This window comes from Delphinus delphis, chromosome 21 (assembly GCF_949987515.2).
Source record: "Delphinus delphis chromosome 21, mDelDel1.2, whole genome shotgun sequence".
NCBI classification, from domain to species: domain Eukaryota; kingdom Metazoa; phylum Chordata; class Mammalia; order Artiodactyla; family Delphinidae; genus Delphinus; species Delphinus delphis.
This window is the reverse complement of record NC_082703.1, coordinates 22,037,656-22,056,294: the sequence shown is the minus strand read 5'-3', so window position 1 is coordinate 22,056,294 and position 18,639 is coordinate 22,037,656. Positions and strand designations below refer to the sequence as shown.

At 41.3% G+C, this 18,639-nt stretch overlaps 1 protein-coding gene across 1 annotated transcript in view; it reads right to left on the bottom strand.

The window, feature by feature from the left end:
- Window positions 1–18,639, bottom strand: part of LRP2BP (LRP2 binding protein) — a 42,146-nt gene that overhangs the window by 5,140 nt on the left and 18,367 nt on the right. Inside the window, exon 7 of the mRNA XM_060001148.1 lies at window positions 17,047–17,221. Within this exon, the coding sequence (XP_059857131.1) occupies window positions 17,047–17,221 (175 nt within the window). The remainder of the gene's footprint in view (window positions 1–17,046; window positions 17,222–18,639) is intronic.

Here is an 18,639-nt window from a genome sequence, read left to right as displayed (position 1 = left end):
GACTTACGCCATTGGTTCTCCTGGTTCTCAGGCCTTCAGACTCAGACTGGAACTAAACCACCAGCTTTTCTGAGTCTCCCAGCTTGCAGATGACAGTCAGTCTTTGCAGTCCCCATAATCATGTACAAATTAGTATATATAGGGGATGAGGATAACATGGCAGACTAGAAGGACCTGAGCTCACCTCATCTCACAAAAACACCAAACTCGCAAGTAACTGCTGAAAAGCACTGACAAAAAAAGGACTAGAACCTACCAATAGTCTACTTTGAAAAACAAAGAAGCCATAACAAGACGGTAGGAGGGTTGTATTCATGATACAATCAAATCCCATATCCACTGGGTAGGTGACTGACAAACTGGAAAATAATTATATTGTGAGGTTCTCCCATAGGACTGAGAGTTCTGAGCCCCCGTGTCAGGCTCCAGTGGTCTGGCATCGGGAGGAGGAGCCCCCAGAGCATTTGGCTTTGAAGGCCAGCGGGACTTGATTGCAGGAGCTCCAGAGGACTGGGGGAAACAGAAACACCACTCTTGGAGGGTGCACACAAGGTCTCATGTGCACCAGGACCCAGGGGAAAAAGGCGTGACTTAATAGAAGCCTAGGCCAGACTTACCTGCTGGTCTTGGAGGGTCTCCTGGGGGAGGTGGAGGGCAGCTGTGGCTCACCATGGGGACAAGGACACTGGTGGCAGAGGTACTGGGGAGTACTCATCAGCGTGAGGTGTCCTGGAGGCTGCCATTGCAACGCCAAGACCTGGCCCCACGCAACAGCCCAAGGCTGCAGTGCTGGGAAGCCTCAGGCCAAACTACCAACAGGGCAGGAGCACAGCCCCACCCATCAGCAGACAGGTTGCTTGAAGTCTTCCTGAGCCCACAGCCACCTCAATACACCCCTGCCCATCAAAGGAACAAGACCCAGCTCCACCCACCACTGAGGAGACATCAGTCCCTCCCACCAGGAAGCCTGCACAAGCCTGTTAGATCAGCGTCACTCACGAGGGGGGCAGACACTACAAGCAAGAGGAGCTACAATCCTGTAGCCTGCAGGACAGCAAACACAGAAAGTTCGATAAAATGAGATGGCAGAGGAATATGTTCCAGAGGAAGGAACAAGATAAAACCCCAGAAGAACTAAGTAAAGTGGAGATAGGCAACCTACCTGAAAAAGAATTCAGAGTAATGAAGTAAAGATGATCCAAGGTCTCAGAAAAAGAATGGAGGCACAGACCAAGAAGCTATGGACAATACAATAACTGAAATGAAAAATACACTAGAAGGAATAGCAGAATAACTGAGGCAGAAGAACAGATAAGTGAGCAGGAAGACAGAGTGGTGGAAATCACTGCCCCAGAACAGAATGAAGAAAAAAGAATAAAAAGAAAGCAGGACAGTCTAAGAGACCTCTGGGACAACATTAAACACACCAACATTTGCATTACAGGGGCCACAGAAGGATAAGAGAGAGAGAAAGGGCCTGAGGAAATATTTGAAGAGATAATAGCTGAAAACTTCCCTAACATGGGAAAGGAAACAGTCACCCAAGTCCAGGAAGTGCAGAGAGTCCCATACAGGATAAACCCAAGGAGGAAAATGCTGACACACATTAATCAAACTGACAAAAGGTAAAGACAAAATATTAAAAGCAACAAGGGAAAAGCAACAAATAACATACAAGGGAATCCCTATACAGTTATCAGCTGGTTTTTTAGCAGAAACTGCAGGCCAGAAGGGAGTGGCACAATATATTTAAAGTGATGAAAGGGAAAAACCTACAACCAAGAATACCCAGCAAGGCTCTTGTTGAGCTTTACAGACAAGCAAAAGCTAAGAGAATTTAGCACCACCAAACCAGCTTTACAGCAAATACTCCAGGAGCTTCTCGAGGTGGAAAAGAAAAGCCCACGACTAGAAACAAGAAAATTATAAATGGGAAGCCTCATCAGTAAAGGCAAACATACAGTAAACATGGGAAATTATCCACACACAAATATATCGAAACCAGCAATCATGAGGACAGTACAAATGCAGGGTATTGGAAATGCATTTGAAATTAAGAGACCAGCAACTTAAAACAATCTTGTATATATATAGCCTGCTATATCAAAACCTCATGGTAACTGCAAACCAAAAATGTACAATAGATAAACATGCAAAAAGAAAAAAATCCAAACACAACACTAAAGTAGTCATCAAATCACAAGAGAAGGGAACAAAAGAGGAACGGAAGAAAAAAGACCTACAGAAACAAATCCAAAACAATTAACAAAATGGCAATAAGAACATACATATCAGTCATTACCTTAAATGTAAATGGATTCAATGCTCCAACCAAAACACACAGACTGGCTGAATGGATACAAAAGACCCATATATATGCTCTCTACAAGAGACCCATTTCATATCTAGGGACACATACAAACTGAAAGTGAGGGGATGGAAAAAGATATTCCATGCAAATGGAAAGCAAAAGAAAGCTGGAGTAGCAATTCTCATCTCAGACAAAATCGATTTTAAAATAAAGAGACAAAGAAGGACACTACATAATGATCAAGGGATCAATCCAAGAAGACATAAAAATTATATATGCCCCCAACATAGGAGCACTTCAATATGTAAGGCAACTACTAACATCCATAAAAGGAGAAATTGATGGTAACAATAATACTGGGAGACCTTAACACGCCACTTACCTCAATGGACAGATCACCCAGACAGAAAATCAGTAAGGAAACACAGGCTTTAAATGATGCATTAAACCAGATGAACTTAGTTGATATTTACAGAACAATCCATCTGAAAGCAGCAGAACCCACATTATTTTCAAGTGCACATGGGAAATTATCCAGGATAGATCACATGCTGAGCCATAAAGCGAGCCTCAGTAAATTTAATTGAAATCATATCAAGAATCTTTTCTGACCACAATGCTATGAGATTAGAAATCAACTACAAGAATTAAACTGTAAAAAGCACAAACACGTGGAGGCTAAACAATATGCTACTAAACAACCAATGAATCACTGAAGAAATCAAAAAGGAAATAAAAAAATACCTAGAGACAAATGAAAACAATGATTCAACCCTATGGGACTCAGCAAAAGCAGGTCTAAGAGGGAAGTTTATAGCAATATAGTCTTACCTCAGGAAACAAGAAAAATCCCCAATAAACAACCTAACCTTACACCTAAAGCAACTAGAGAAAAAAAACAAACAAAACCCAAAGTTAGCAGAAGGAAAGAAATCATAAAGATCAGATCAAAACTAAACGAAGTAGAAATGAACAAGAGAAAAGATCAATGAAACTGAAAGCTGGTTCTTTGAAAAGATAAACACTGATAAGCCTTTTGCCAGACTCATCAAGGAAAAAAGAGAAAGGGCTCAAATCAATAAAATTAGAAATTAAAAAGGAGAAGTTACAACTGGCACCACAGAAATACATAGGATCATAAGAAACTACTTACTACAAGCAACTTTATGCCAATAAAATGGCAACCTAGAAGAAATGAACAATTTCTTAGGAAGATACAATCTCTCAAAACTAAACCAGGAAGAAATAAAAAATATGAACAGACCAATTACAAGTACTGAAATTGAAACTGATTAAAAAACCCCCAACAAATAAAAATCCAGGACCAGATGTTTTCACAGGCAAATACTATCAAACATTTAGAGAAGTTAACACCTATCCTTCTGAAACTATTTCAAAAAATTTGAGAGGAAGGAATACTCTCAAACTCATTCTATGAGGCCACCATCACCCTGATACCAAAACCAGACAAAGATACCACAAGATGAGAAAATTACGGGCCAATATCACCAATGAACATAGATGCAAAAATCCTCAACAAAATACTAGGAAACCAAATCCAACAACACATTAAAAGGATCATACATCATAATCAAGTGGGATTTATCCCAGGGATGCAAGGATTTTTCAATATATGCAAATCAGTGTGATACACCATGTTAATAAATTGAATAAAAACCATATGATCATTTTAATAGATGCAGAAAAAGCTTTTGACAAAATTCAACACCCATTTATGATAAAACCTGTTCAGAAAGTGGGCATAGAGGGAAACTACCTCAACATAATGAAGGCCATATATGACAAACCCACAGCTAACATCTTAGTAGTGAAAAGCTGAAAGCATTCCCTCTAAGATCAAGAACAAGACAAGGATGTCCACTCTTGCCACTATTATTCAACAGTTTTGGAAGTCCTAGCCACAGCAATCAGAGAAGAAAAAGAAATAAAAGGAATCCAAATTGGAAAAGAAGTAAAACTGTCACTGTTTGCAGATGACATGATACTATACATAGAAAATCCTAAAGATGCTACAAAAAAACTACTAGAGCTCATCAATGAATTTGGTAAAGTTGCAGGATACAAAATTAATACAGAGAAATCTCTTGCATTCCTACACACTAACAATGAAAGATCAGAAAGAGAAATTAAGGAAACAATCCCATTTACCATTGCATCAAAAAGAATAAAATACCCAGAAATAACCTAGCTAAGGAGGCAAAAGACCTATACTCCAAAAACTGTAAGACACTGATGAAAGAAATCGGATGACACAAACAGATGGAAAGATATATCATGTTTTTGGATTGAAAGAATATTGTCAAAATGATTATACTGCCCAAGCCAATCTACAGATTCAATGCAATCCCTATCAAATTACCAATGGCATTTTTCACAGAGCTAGAACAAAAAATTTTTAAATTTTTATGGAAACCCAAAAGACTCCAAAAAGCCAAAGCAATCTTGAGAAAGAAAAACGAAGCTGGAGGAATCAGTCTCCCTGACTTCAGACTATAGTATAAAGCTGCAGTATGGTACTGGCACAAAGACGGACTTGCAGATCAGTGGAACAGGATAGAAAGCCCAGAAGTAAACCCACGCACCTATGGTCAATTAATTTACAACAAAGAAGGTAAGAATATACAATAGAGAAAAGACAGTCTCTTCAATAAGTGGTACTGGGGAAACTGGACAGCTACGTGTAAAAGAATAAAATTAGAACATTCTCTAACATCATACACAAAAATAAACTCAAAATGGATTAAGGACCTAAATGTAAGACTAGATACTATAAAAGTCATAGAGGAAAACATAGGCAGAACACTCTTTGACATAAATCACAGTATCTTTTTGGTTCCACCTCCTACAGTAATGAAAATACAAACAAAAATAAATGGAACCCTAATTAAACTTAAAAGCTTTCGCACAGCAAAGGAAACCATAAACAAAATGGAAAGACAACCCACAGAAAGAATATTTAATCCCTTGTTGGTTGCATCATTTGTAAACTCCAAAATATATTGGGTTGGCAAAAAAGTTCATTTTGGTTTTTCCATAAGATGTTATGGGAAAACCCAAATGAACTTTTTGGCCAAGCCAATGCAAAATAATTGTGCTCATGCAGCTCAATATATTTTTAAAAACCCAATCAAAAAATGGGCAGAAAATCTAAGACAGATGGCCAAAAAGCACATGAAAAGATGCTCAATGTCGCTGATTAGAGAAATGCAAGTCAAAATTACAGTGAGGTATCACCTAACATCCGTCAGAATGGCCATCATTAAAAAGTCTACAAGAGGGGCTTCCCTGGTGGTGCAGTGGTTGAGAGTCCACCTGCCAATGCAGGGGACACGGGTTCGTGCCCCGGTCCGGGAAGATCCCACATGCCGCAGAGCGGCTAGGCCCGTGAGCCCTGGGCACTGAGCCTGCGCATCTGGAGCCTGTACTCCGCAACAGGAGAGGCCACAGCAGTGAGAGGCCAGCATACCGCCAAAAAAAAAAAAAAAAATCTACAAGGGGAGGATGGGGGAAGATAGCGGAAGAGTAAGATGTGGAGATCACCTTTCTCCCCACAAATACATCTACACGTGGAACAACTCCTACAGAACACCTACTGAACGCTGGCAGAAGACCTCAGACCTCCCAAAACGCAAGAAAGTCCCCACGTACCTGGGTAGGGCAGAAGTAAAAAGAAAAAACGGAGACAAAGAATAGGGACGTGACCTGCACCTCTGGGAGGTAGCTGTGAAAGAGGAAAGGTTTCCACACACTAGAAGCCCCTTTGCAGGCAGAGACTGTGGGTGGCAGAGGGAGGAAACTTCGGAGCCACGGAGGAGAGCACAGCAACAGGGGTGCGGAGGGCAAAGCGGGGAGATTCCCGCACAGAGGATTGGGGCCGACCAGCACTCACCAGCCCGAGAGGCTTGTCTGCTCACCCGCTGTGGCGGGTGGGGGCTGGGAGCTGCAGCTCAGGCTTCGGTCGGATCCCAGGGAGATGACTGGGGTTGGCGGCGTGAACACGGCCTGCAGGGGATTAGTGCACCACGGCTGGCCGGGAGGAGTCCGGGGAAAAGTCTGGACCTGCCGAAGAGGCAAGAGACTTTTTCTTCCCTCTTTGTTTCCTGGTGCGCGAGGAGAGGGGATTAAGAGCCCTGCTTAAAGGAGCTCCAGAGACGGGTGCGAGCCGGGGCTAAAAGCACGGACCCCAGAGACAGACATGAGACGCTAAGGCCGCTGCTGCCGCCACCAAGAATCCTGTGTGCGAGCACAGGTCACTATCCACACCTCCCTTCCGGGGAGCCTGTGCAGCCTGCCACTGCCAGGGTCCCGTGATCCAGGGACAACTTCTCCAGGAAAATGCACAGCGCGCCTCAGGCTGGTGCAACGTCATGCTGGCTCCTGCCGCCGCAGGCTTGCCCTGCATCCGTACCCCTCCCTCCCCCCGGCCTGAGTGAGCCAGAGCCCCCGAATCAGCAGTTCCTTTAACCCCGTCCTGTCTGAGCGAAGAACAGACGCCCTCCAGCAACCTACACGCAGTTGCGGGGCCAAATCCTAAACTGAACCCCCGGGAGCTGTGCGAACAAAGAAAAGAAAGGGAAATTTCTCCCAGCAGCCTCAGGAGCAGTGGATTAAATCTCCACAATCAACACGATGTACCTGCATCTGTGGAATACCTGAATAGACATCATCCCAAATTGAGGAGGTGGACTTTGAGAGCAAGAATTATTTTTCCCCCTTTTCCTCTTTTTGTGAGTGTGTATGTGTATGCTTCTGTGTGAGATTCTGTCTGTACAGCTTTGCTTTCACCATTTGTCCTAGGGTTGTGTCCGTCTTTTTTTTTTTACTTAAAATTTTTTTTCTTAATTATTTTTTTATCTTTTAATAACTTTATTTTATCATACTTTATTTTATTTTATCCTCTTTCTTTCTTTTTACTTTTTCTCCCTTTTATTCTGAGCCATGTGAATGAAAGGCTCTTGGTGCTACAGCCAGGAGTCAGTCCTGTGCCTCTGAGGTGGGAGAGCCAACTTCAGGACACTGGTCCACAAGAGACCTCCCAGCTCCACGTAATATCAAACAGCAAGAATCTCGCAGAGATCTCCATCTCAACACCAACACCCAGCTTCACTCAATGACCAGCAAGCTACAGTGCTGGACACCCTATGACAAACAACTAGCAAGACAGGAACACAGCCCCACCCATTAGCAGAAAGGCTGCCTAAAATCATAAGGCCACAGACACCCCAAAACACACCACCTGACGTGGACCTGCCCACCAGAAAGACAAGATCCAGCCTCATCCACCAGAAAACAGGCACTAGTCCCCTCCACCAGGAAGCCTACACAACCCACTGAACCAACTTTAACCACTGGCGACAGACACCAAAAACAACGGGAACTACGAACCTGCAGCCTGCAAAAAGGAGACCCCAAACACAGTAAGATAAGCAAAACGAGAAGACAGAAAAACACACTGCAGATGAAGGAGCAAGATCAAAACCCATCAGACCTAACAAATGAAGAGGAAATAGGCAGTCTACCTGAAAAACAATTCAGAATAATGATAGTAAAGATGATCCAAAATCTTGGAAATAGAATAGAGAAAATGCAAGAAACATTTAACAAGGACCTAGAAGAACTAAAGAGGAAAGAAGAAACGATGAACACCACAATAAATGAAATTAAAAATACTCTAGAAGGGTTCAATAGCAGAATAACTGAGGCAGAAGAATAGATAAGTGACCTGGAAGATAAAATAGTGGAAATAACTACTGCAGAGCAGAATAAAGAAAAAAGAATGAAAAGAACTGAGGACAGTCTCAGAGACCTCTGGGACAACATTAAACACACGAACATTCAAATTATAGGGGTCCCAGAAGAAGAAGAGAAAAAGAAAGGGACTGAGAAAATATTTGAAGAGATTATAGTTGAAAACTTCCCTAATATGGGAAAGGAAATAGTTAATCAACTCCAGGAAGCACAGAGAGTCCCATACAGGATAAATCCAGGGAGAAACACGCCAAGACACATACTAATCAAACTGTTAAAAAATTAAATACAAAGAAAACGTATTAAAAGCAGCAAGGGAAAAACAAATAACACACAAGGGAATCCCCATAAGGTTAACAGCTGATCTTTCAGCAGAAACTCTGCAAGCCAGAAGGGACTGGCAGGACATATTTAAAGTGATGATGGAGAAAAACCTACAACCAAGATTACTCTACCCAGCAAGGATCTCATTCAGATTTGATGGAGAAATTAAAACCTTTACAGACAAGCAAAAGCTGAGAGAGTTCAGCACCAGCAAACCAGCTCTACAAAAAATGCTAAAGGAACTTCTCTAGGCAAGAAATACAAGACAAGGAAAAGACCTACAATAACAAACCCAAAACAATTAAGAAAATAGGAATAGGAACATATATCGATAATTACTTTAAATGTAAACGGATTAAATGCTCCCACCAAAAGACACAGACTGGCTGAATGGATACAAAAACAAGACCTATATATATGCTGTCTACAAGAGACCCACTTCAGACCTAGGGACGCATACAGACGGAAAGTGAAGGGATGGAAAAAGATATTCCATGCAAATGGAAACCAAAAGAAAGCTGGAGTAGCAGTTCTCATATCAGACAAAATAGACTTTAAAATAAAGACTATTACCAGAGACAAAGGACACTACCTAATGATCAAGGGATCGATCCAAGAAGAAGATATAACAATTGTAAATATTTATGCACCCAACATCAGAGCACCTCAATACATAAGGCAAATACTAACAGCCATAAAAGGGGAAATCGACAGTAACACATTCATAGTAGGGGACTTTAACACCCTACTTTCACCAATGGACAGATCATCCAAAATGAAAAAAAATAAGGAAACACAAGCTTTAAATGATACATTAAACAAGATGGACTTAATTGGTATTTATAGGACATTCAATCCAAAATTAACAGAATACACATTTTTCTCAAGTGCTCATGGAACATTCTCCAGGATAGATCATATTCTGGGTCACAAATCAGGCCTTGGTAAATTTAAGAAAATTGAAATTGTATCAAGTATCTTCTGCGACCACGCTATGAGACTAGATATCAATTACAGGAAAAGATCTGTAAAAAATACAAACACGTGGAGGCTAAACAATACACTACTTAATAACGAAGTGATCACTGATGAATTCAAAGAGGAAATCAAAACATACCTAGAAACAAATGACAATGGAGACACGACGATCCAAAACCTATGGGATGCAGCAAATGCAGTTCTAAGAGGGAAGTTTATAGCAATACAATCACACCTTAAGAAAGAAGAAACATCTTGAACAAACAACCTAACCTTGCACACCTAAAGCAATTAGAGAAAGAACAAAAACCCCCCAAAGTTAGCAGAAGGAAAGATCAGATCAGAAATAAATGAAAAAGAAATGAAGGAAACAATAGCAAAGATCAATAAAACTAAAAGCTGGTTCTTTGAGGAAGATAAACAAAATTGATAAACTATTAGCCAGACTCATCAAGAAAAAAAGGGAGAAGACTCAAATCAACAGAATTAGAAATTCAAAAGGAGAAGTAACAACTGACACTGCAGAAATACAAAGGATCATGAGAGATTACTACAAGCAACTCTATGCCAATAAAATGGACAACCTGGAAGAAATGGTCAAATTCTTAGAAATGCACAACCTGCCAAGACTGAATCAGGAAGAAATAGAAAATATGAACAGACCAATCACAAGCACTGAAATTGAAACTGTGATTAAAAATCCTCCAACAAACTAAAGCCCAGGACCAGATGGCTTCACAGGTGAATTCTACCAAACATTTAGAGAAGAGCTAACACCTATCCTTCTCAAACTCTTCCAAAATATAGCAGAGGGAGGAACACTCTCAAACTCATTCTACGAGGCCACCATCACCCTGATACCAAAACCAGACAAGGATATCACAAAGAAAGAAAACTACAGGCCAATATCTCTGATGAACATAGATGCAAAAATCCTCAACAAAATACTAGCAAACAGAATCCAGCAGCACATTAAAAGGATCATGCACCATGAACAAGTGGGGTTTATTCCAGGAATGCAAGGATTCTTCAATATATGCAAATCAATCAACGTGATACACCATATTAACAAATTGAAGGAGAAAAAACATATGATCATCTCAATAGATGCAGAAAAAGCTTTTGACAAAATTCAACACCCATTTATGATAAAAACCCTGCAGAAGGTAGGCACAGAGGGAACTTTCCTCAACATAATAAAGGCCATATATGACAAACCCACAGCCAACATTGTCCTCAATGGTGAAAACTGAAAGCATTTTCACTAAGATCAGGAACAAGACAAGGTTGCGAACTCTCACCACTCTTATTCAACATAGTTTTAGAAGTTTTAGCCACAGCAATCAGAGAAGAAAAGGCAATAAAAGTAATCCAAAGCAGAAAAGAAGAAGTAAATGTCATTATTTGCAGATAACATGATTCTATACATAGAGAATCCTAAAGATGCTACCAGAAAACTACTAGAGCTAATCAATGAATTTGGTAAAGTAGCAGGATACAAAATTAATGCACAGAAATCTCTGGCATTCCTATACACTAATGATAAAAAAATCTGAAAGTGAAATTAACACACCCATTTACCATTGCAAGAAAAAGAATAAAATATCTAGGAATAAACCTACCTAAGGAGACAAAAGACCTGTATGCAGAAAATTATAAGACACTGATGAAAGAAATTAAAGATGATACAAATAGATGAAGAGATATAGCATGTTATTGGATTGGAAGAATCAACATTGTGAAAATGACTCTACTACCCAAAGCAATCTACAGACTCAATGCAATCCCTATCAAACTACCACTGGCATTTTTCACAGAACTAGAACAAAAAATTTCACAATTTGTATGGAAACACAAAAGACCCCGAATAGCCAAAGCAATCTTGAGAACGAAAAACGGAGTTGGAAGAATCAGGCTCCCTGACTTCAGACTATTCTACAAAGCTACAGTAATCAAGACAGTGTGGTCCTGGCACAAAAACAGAAATATAAATCAATGGAACAGGATAGAAAGCCCAGAGATAAGCCCACGCATATATGGTCACCTTATCTTTGATAAAGGAAGCAGGGATGTACAGTGGAGAAAGGACAGCCTCTTCAATAAATGGTGCTGGGAAAACCGGACAGGTACATGTAAAAGTATGAGATTAGAACACTCCCAAACACCACACACAAAAATAAGCTCAAAATGGATTAAAGACCTAAATGTAAGGCCAGACACTATAAAACTCTTAGAGGAAAACATAGGCAGAACACTCTATGACATACATCACAGCAAGATCCTTTTTGACCCACCTGCTAGAGAAATGGAAATAAAAACAAAAATAAACAAATGGGATCTAATGAAACTTCAAAGCTTTTGCACAGCAAAGGAAACCATAAACAAGAGCAAAAGACAACCCTCAGAATGGGATAAAATATTTGCAAATGAAGCAACTGAGAAAGGATTAATCTCCAAAATTTACAAGCAGCTCATGTAGCTCAATAACAAAAAAACAAAGAACCCAATCCAAAAATGGGCAGAAGCCCTATATAGACATTTCTCCAATAAGATGTACAGATTGCAGGGCTTCCCTGGTGGCACAGTGGGTGAGAGTCCGCCTGCCGAGGCCACAACAGTAAGAGGCCTGCGTACCGCCAAAAAAAAAAAAAAAAAGATATACAGATTGCCAACAAACACATGAAAGAATACTCAACATCATTAATCGTTAGAGAAATGCAAATCAAAACTACAATGAGATATCATCTTACACCAGTCAGAATGGCCGTCATCAAAAAATCTAGAAACAATAAATGCTGGAGGAGGTGTGGAGAAAAGGGAACACTCCTGCACTGCTGGTGGGAATGTGAATTGGTACAGCCACTATGGAGAACAGTATGGAGGTTCCTTAAAAACTACAAATAGAACTACCATATGACAAGCAATCCCACTAGTGGGCATATACCCTGAGAAAACCATAATTCAAAAAGAGTCATGTACCAAAATGTTCATTGCAGCTCTATTTACAATAGCCAGGAGATGGAAGCAACCTAAATGTCCATCATCGGATGAATGGGTAAAGAAGATATGGCACATATATACAATGGAATATTACTCAGCCATAAAAAGAAACGAAATTGAGTTATTTGTAGTGAAATGGATGGACCTAGAGTCTATCATACAGAGTGAAGTAAGTCAGAAAGAGAAAGACAAATACTGTATGCTAACACATATATATTGAATCTAAGAAAAAGAAAATGTCATGAAGAACCTAGGGGTAAGACAGGAATAAAGACACAGATCTACTAGAGAATGGACTTGAGGATATGGGGAGGGGGAAGGGTAAGCTGTGACAAAGCGAGAGAGAGGCATGGACATATATACACTACCAAACCTAAAATAGATAGCTAGTGGGAAGCAGCCGCACAGCACAGGGAGATCAGCTCGGTGCTTTGTGACCACCTAGAGGGGTGAGATAGGGAGGGAGACGCAAGAGGGAAGAGATATGGGAACACATGTATATATATAACTGATTCACTTTGTTATAAAGCAGAAACTAACACACCATTGTAAAGCAATTATACTCCAATAAAGATGTAAAAAAAAATTTCTACAAGTAACAAATGCTGGAGAGCATGTGGAGAAAAGGGAACCCTCCTACAAGGTTGGGGGGAATGTAATTGGTGCAGCCACTATGGAAAACAGTTCGGAGTTTCCTCAAAAAGCTAAAAATAGAGCTGCGATGTGATCCTGCAATCCCACTTCTGGGCATATTTCCGGAGAAAACCATAATTCAAAAAGAACATGCCCCCCAGTGTTCATAGCAGCACTATTCACAATAGCCAAGACATGGAAACAGCCTAAATGTCCATTGACAGATGAATGGGTAAAGAAGACGTGGTACTTTAGTTGCAGCATGCCAGGTGTTCATTGCAGCATGCAGGATGCTGCAACTAAAGATCCCACACACCGCAACGAAGATCCCACGTGCTGCAACTAAGACCTGGAATAATGGAATAATTCTGTCTGCAGCAACAATGGATGGACCTAGAGATTACCATACTAAGTGAGTAAGCCAAAGAAAGACAAGTATATGATATCACTTATATGTGGAGTCTAAAAATGTGGTACAAATTAACTTACTTACAAAACAGACTCAGACTTCAGAAACAAACATGGTTACCAAAAGGGAAAAGTGGGGCAGGAGGGATAAATTCAGAGGTTGGGATTAACATATACACACAACTATATGTAAAATAGATAATCAATAAGGATCTACTGTATAATACAGGGAACTCTACTCAATACTCTGTAATAACCTATATGGGAAAGGTATCTGAAAAAGAATAGATACATGGGGCTTCCCTGGTGGCACAGTGGTTGAGAGTCCGCCTGCCAATGCAGGGGACACGGGTTCGAGCCCTGGTCCGGGAGGATCCCGCATGCCACAGAGCAACTAAGCCTGTGCTCTAGAACCTGCGAGCCACAACTGCTGAGCCCACGTGCTGTGACTGCTGAGGCCCACGCGCCTGGAGCCCGTGCTCTGCAACAAGAGAAGCCACCACAATGAGAGGCCCGCACACTGCAACAGAGTAGCCCCCAATCGCTGCAACTAGAGAAAGCCCACACGCAGCAACGAAGACCCAACACAGCCAAAAGTAAATAAATTAAAAAAAAACAAAAGATATATGTATAACTAAATCACTTTGCTGTCCACCTGAAACCAACAACATTGTAAATCAACTATACTCCAATATAAAAAAAACTTTTTTTAAGTCACCACCTTGGGTTTTCCTGGTGGTACAGTGGTTAAGAATGTGCCTACCAATGCAGGGGACACGGGTTCAAGCCCTGGTCTGGGAAGATTCCACACGCCACGGAGCAACAAAGCCCGTGCACCGCAACTACTGAGCCCACGTGCCACAACTACTGAAGTCTGTGCACCTAGAGCCCATGCTCAAGAGAAGCCATCACAATGAGAAGCCTGCGAACTACAATGAAGAGTAGCCCCCACTTGCCACAACTAGAGAAAGCCCACATGCAGCAACAAAGACCCAATACAGCCAAAAATAAATAAATATTTAAAAAGTCACCACCTTTAGGAAATAAAAACTAAGGTTTTACCTATAAACAGTTATTTTAGAAGATTCTTTGTATTAAGCTAAAATCCCCTATCCCCAACCCTTTAGAATCGTTGACTGTTCCTAGGAGGACATACATTGCTGGTTTCCTGGAAACTGAGAGGGAAAGGAGTGGGTAGTCACCCAGTCTGAGGGTGGCAAAGCTGAGACCAGGCCTGGGGCTCCTGACTTTCAGCCCAGGGTCTCTTCATCTGTGGCCTTATCTTTTCTGTAACATACTGCCATGGGCTGTCATTCTCCCTTCCCTACAATGCCTCTTTTGTAGGACAGCCTTTCAGTCTGATGAAGACTGCTATCAGAAGCCCCTCACGTCTTTTCTCTGAGTAAAATACTCAGAGTTTGTTATTGTGCCTCATCTGACATGATTCCAGGTCCTTCACTGGCTTACTTTTAAAATGGAGAAAACTTAGAGGAAGTATCTCCCATAAAATCCAGTGGCCAAAATTGAGTAACGGGGCTGTATTATCTCCCACTATAAGGAAAATAGTTTTAAAATTGTAATTTGTTTATTATGCTTTTATTTAGGCTGAACATATACCATATTTCAGGATATTTTCCACCCAGAGCTCTCTGCTATGTTTACTTGGAAAGGGTACCAAAGATAGCATAGAATCTGAAATTGACTTGGTTTGGAAATTGGTATAATATACAGAACACTTAGATTAAACAAAGACAGCTGTTATTCATACTAATGGTGTAATGGTAAATATCTCAAAGGTCAGTTGTATTTGTTTTTTTGGCTGTGCTGGGTCTTCGTTGCTGCGCATGGGCTTAGTCTAGTTGCGTCGAGCGGGGGCTGCTCTTCTTTCCAGTATGTGGGCTTCTCACTGTGGTGGCTTCTCTTGCGGGGCTCGGGCTCTAGGCCCGCGGGCTTCAGTAGTTGTGGCTCGCGGGCTCTACAGTGCAGGCTCTAGAGCGCAGGCTCAGTTGCTCCACGGCATGTGGGATCTTCCCAGACCGGAGCTCGAAGCCATGTCCCCTGCATTGGCAGGTGGATTCTTAACCACTGTGCCACCAGGGAAGCCCCAGGTCAGTTGTATTTTTGTACTGTGTTCCTCTATTTGTGTTGGTATGGGTTTAATACTCTGGAAATTTTAAATTTCCAACAAAATAACTTAGATTCCAAACTTGCCTACACATTGGAACCCCCTGGGGAGCTTAAACAAATCTGCTTGTGTCCCATTCTGGGAGATGGTGATTTAATTTTTCTGAAATAAGGCCTGAGCTTTAGGAATTATTAAGAGATTCCCCATGTGATTTTACTATGCAAATAATTTTGAGAACCACTGCTGTAACGTGATCAGATTTAGGCAAGGGACTTAGAAAATTGTTCCTTGCCTTGTTCCCTGGCTCCAGCTTGAACAGTTTGGCATTGCATGAAATTTTATGATCTAATTCTCATTTGGACTTATGGATGTCATGGACCTAAGTTGTGCAGTTTTTTGTTTTTTAAACTTGCAGTTACTATTCATGATTCCCTTTCACACTCCCTCTGCACTTTTTTTTTTTTTTTTTGGTACGCAGGCCTCTCACTGTTGTGGCCTCTCCCGTTGCGGAGCACAGGCTCCGGACGCGCAGGCTCAGCGGCCATGGCTCACGGGCCCAGCTGCTCCGCGGCATGTGGGATCTTCCCGGACCGCGGCATGAACCCGTGTCTCCTGCATCGGCAGGCAGACTCTTAACCACTGCGCCACCAAGGAAGCCCCCTCTGCACTTTTTAACAGTTGATTTTAGATGTGAAATCCATTCACTATCTAAATAAATTGATCACATGGATTAAAACATGAAAAGGCTTATTTTAACTGGTTAACTCAAATTCATCAATATCCACCTAAGTGTGGTAGATGTCATGCAAAAAGAAACCTTAATGAAATGTACTCTAATGTACTAGAATGAAATAGAGATTCACACTTTTTCTGGGTGAAAGAAGGCATGCACGTTCTGGGTTTAAGGTCTTGGTGCTGGGCTTTAGGCGGCAGACAGTGAAATAGAATAATTTGCATCTAAGATAGAAATTTTAGGGCTTCCCTGGTGGCGCAGTGGTTGAGAATCTGCCTGCTGATGCAGGGGACAGGGGTTCGAGCCCTGGTCTGGGAGGATCCCACATGCCACAGAGTGGCTGGGCCCGTGAGCCACAACTACTGAGCCTGCGCGTCTGGAGCCTGTGCTCCGCAATAAGAAAGGCCGCGATAGTGAGAGGCCCGCACACTGCGATGAAGAGTGCCCCCGCTTGCCACAACTAGAGAAAGCCCTCGCACAGAAACGAAGACCCAACACAGCAAAAATAAATAAATTAATAAACTGAAGGTGTCTTGTAGGCACAGACTATTAAAAAAAAATAGAAGTTTTACCATCTGTGTTTAATTATTAAAAAGAATGACAGAATTGTTTGCAAACAAGCTGCATGTCTGACATCCTCTTGGTAGACAGAGGTTATGTGCACAATAAGTAGGAATAAAAACACTGATTTAAAAAGATGTCCAAGTCTCAACTAAAAACCCAGAAATTTCTATTGAGTCAATTTATATTTGTTGTCAGGCTTACTTTAGAATAATAGTGTTTAGCTGTTGCTTCATCCTTTGTGATACCCAAGCCAAGCTGCAGACACCGTGCGTGGTAGAAAGAGGCCATGGCCATGCCTCTGCTGATGAATTCTGGGAGACAGTCCGTGACCTGGGCTATCATGGGGATGTCATGAATCTCATCGTAGTCAGCAATCCTGTTACAACATCCAGTTGTGAAATTAAAAACAGTATCAGTTATAGTTTACATTTTTATAAACATGCCCAGAAACTGTCCATGTGCCCCAAGTGGTTTCTCTATTATTTCTACCAGTTTGAGAACAAAATTGTTTGCTCTGTGGTGAAGGGTAAATAGAACAGTCAACTAACACCAGAAGAATCGGAACTAACTACAGTGGTTACTATATGGCTTCCTAGGATTATACTGGTCAGGCTTAATAACCACTAAAAAAAATTAAGTTTAAAATATTACAAGAACTTGGGCTTCCCTGATGGCGCAGGGGTTGAAAGTCTGCCTGCCGATGAAGGGGACACGGGTTCGTGGCCCGGTCCGGGAGGATCCCACATGCCACGGAGCGGCTGGGCCCGTGAGCCATGGCCGCTGAGCCTGCGCATCCGGAGCCTGTGCTCCACAACGGGAGAGGCCACAACAGTGAGAGGCCCATGTACCGCAAAAAGAAAAAACAAAACAAAACAACAACAACAACAACAAAAAAAAAAATATATATATATATATATATATATATTACAAGAACTCATCACTTTGCAGATTTAAACAATGGGAAAAAAATATTTTTCTATCTCTTTGGGTATTTAAACATCAACCTTGAATTTGGACTTTAGTCACACAGGACCAGAAAACACATTAATAAACTTACACATCTATGATAACGGGCAATAAAAAGTCCTTCTCTATAACCCAGATACAGCAATGGAGAACTACATGAAAACAAGTCAACTCCACGTCAGCCATAATACTGTGGGAAATAGGAACATGGAAAGTTTCAAAATTTTTAAAAGAACTGTTCGAAGTCTTAGTTTTAACCATATGGGCACTAGAGGATTTGAGACATCAGAGACCACACCTTTAAGTGGCCTGCTGCCTGGAGGCCATGATGTTGGGGAGGAGAGGGTAAAAGCAATTCCTTCATCCTTCAGTGTGGATGTCTGCCTCACACTGGGCTCAGGGAGAGGGGAACCTGTGGGCTCCGTGGGAAGGGCATTATTGGGAGGGAAAGGGCAGCATGGCCTTATAGCCATTTTAGAGGACACCCAGGTCTGTTGCATTTGTACATTGTGGGTAAATGCAGGAAAGTACATGGCCTCAGAGGAGAGAAATTTCCATATAATTTATGTTAGTGTTGGAGTCTTTTAACCATTCTCATTGTGCAGTCCTCATCAAGCTATATTGTAATTGTGCAATTATAGAACCTATGGCTAAGGGTGTAGGAAAAAAAGTTTAGTATTTCTCATGTGCCAAGCTGTGTTAAACACTTTATATTCACTATATTTTTTAAATCAAGAAGAAAATACTTCTGCAGGATTACAAAAGAACTGATGCCCCCAAAGTTAAACTTGTGTAAGATTACTTAGCTGGTATACAGAGCAAATAGCA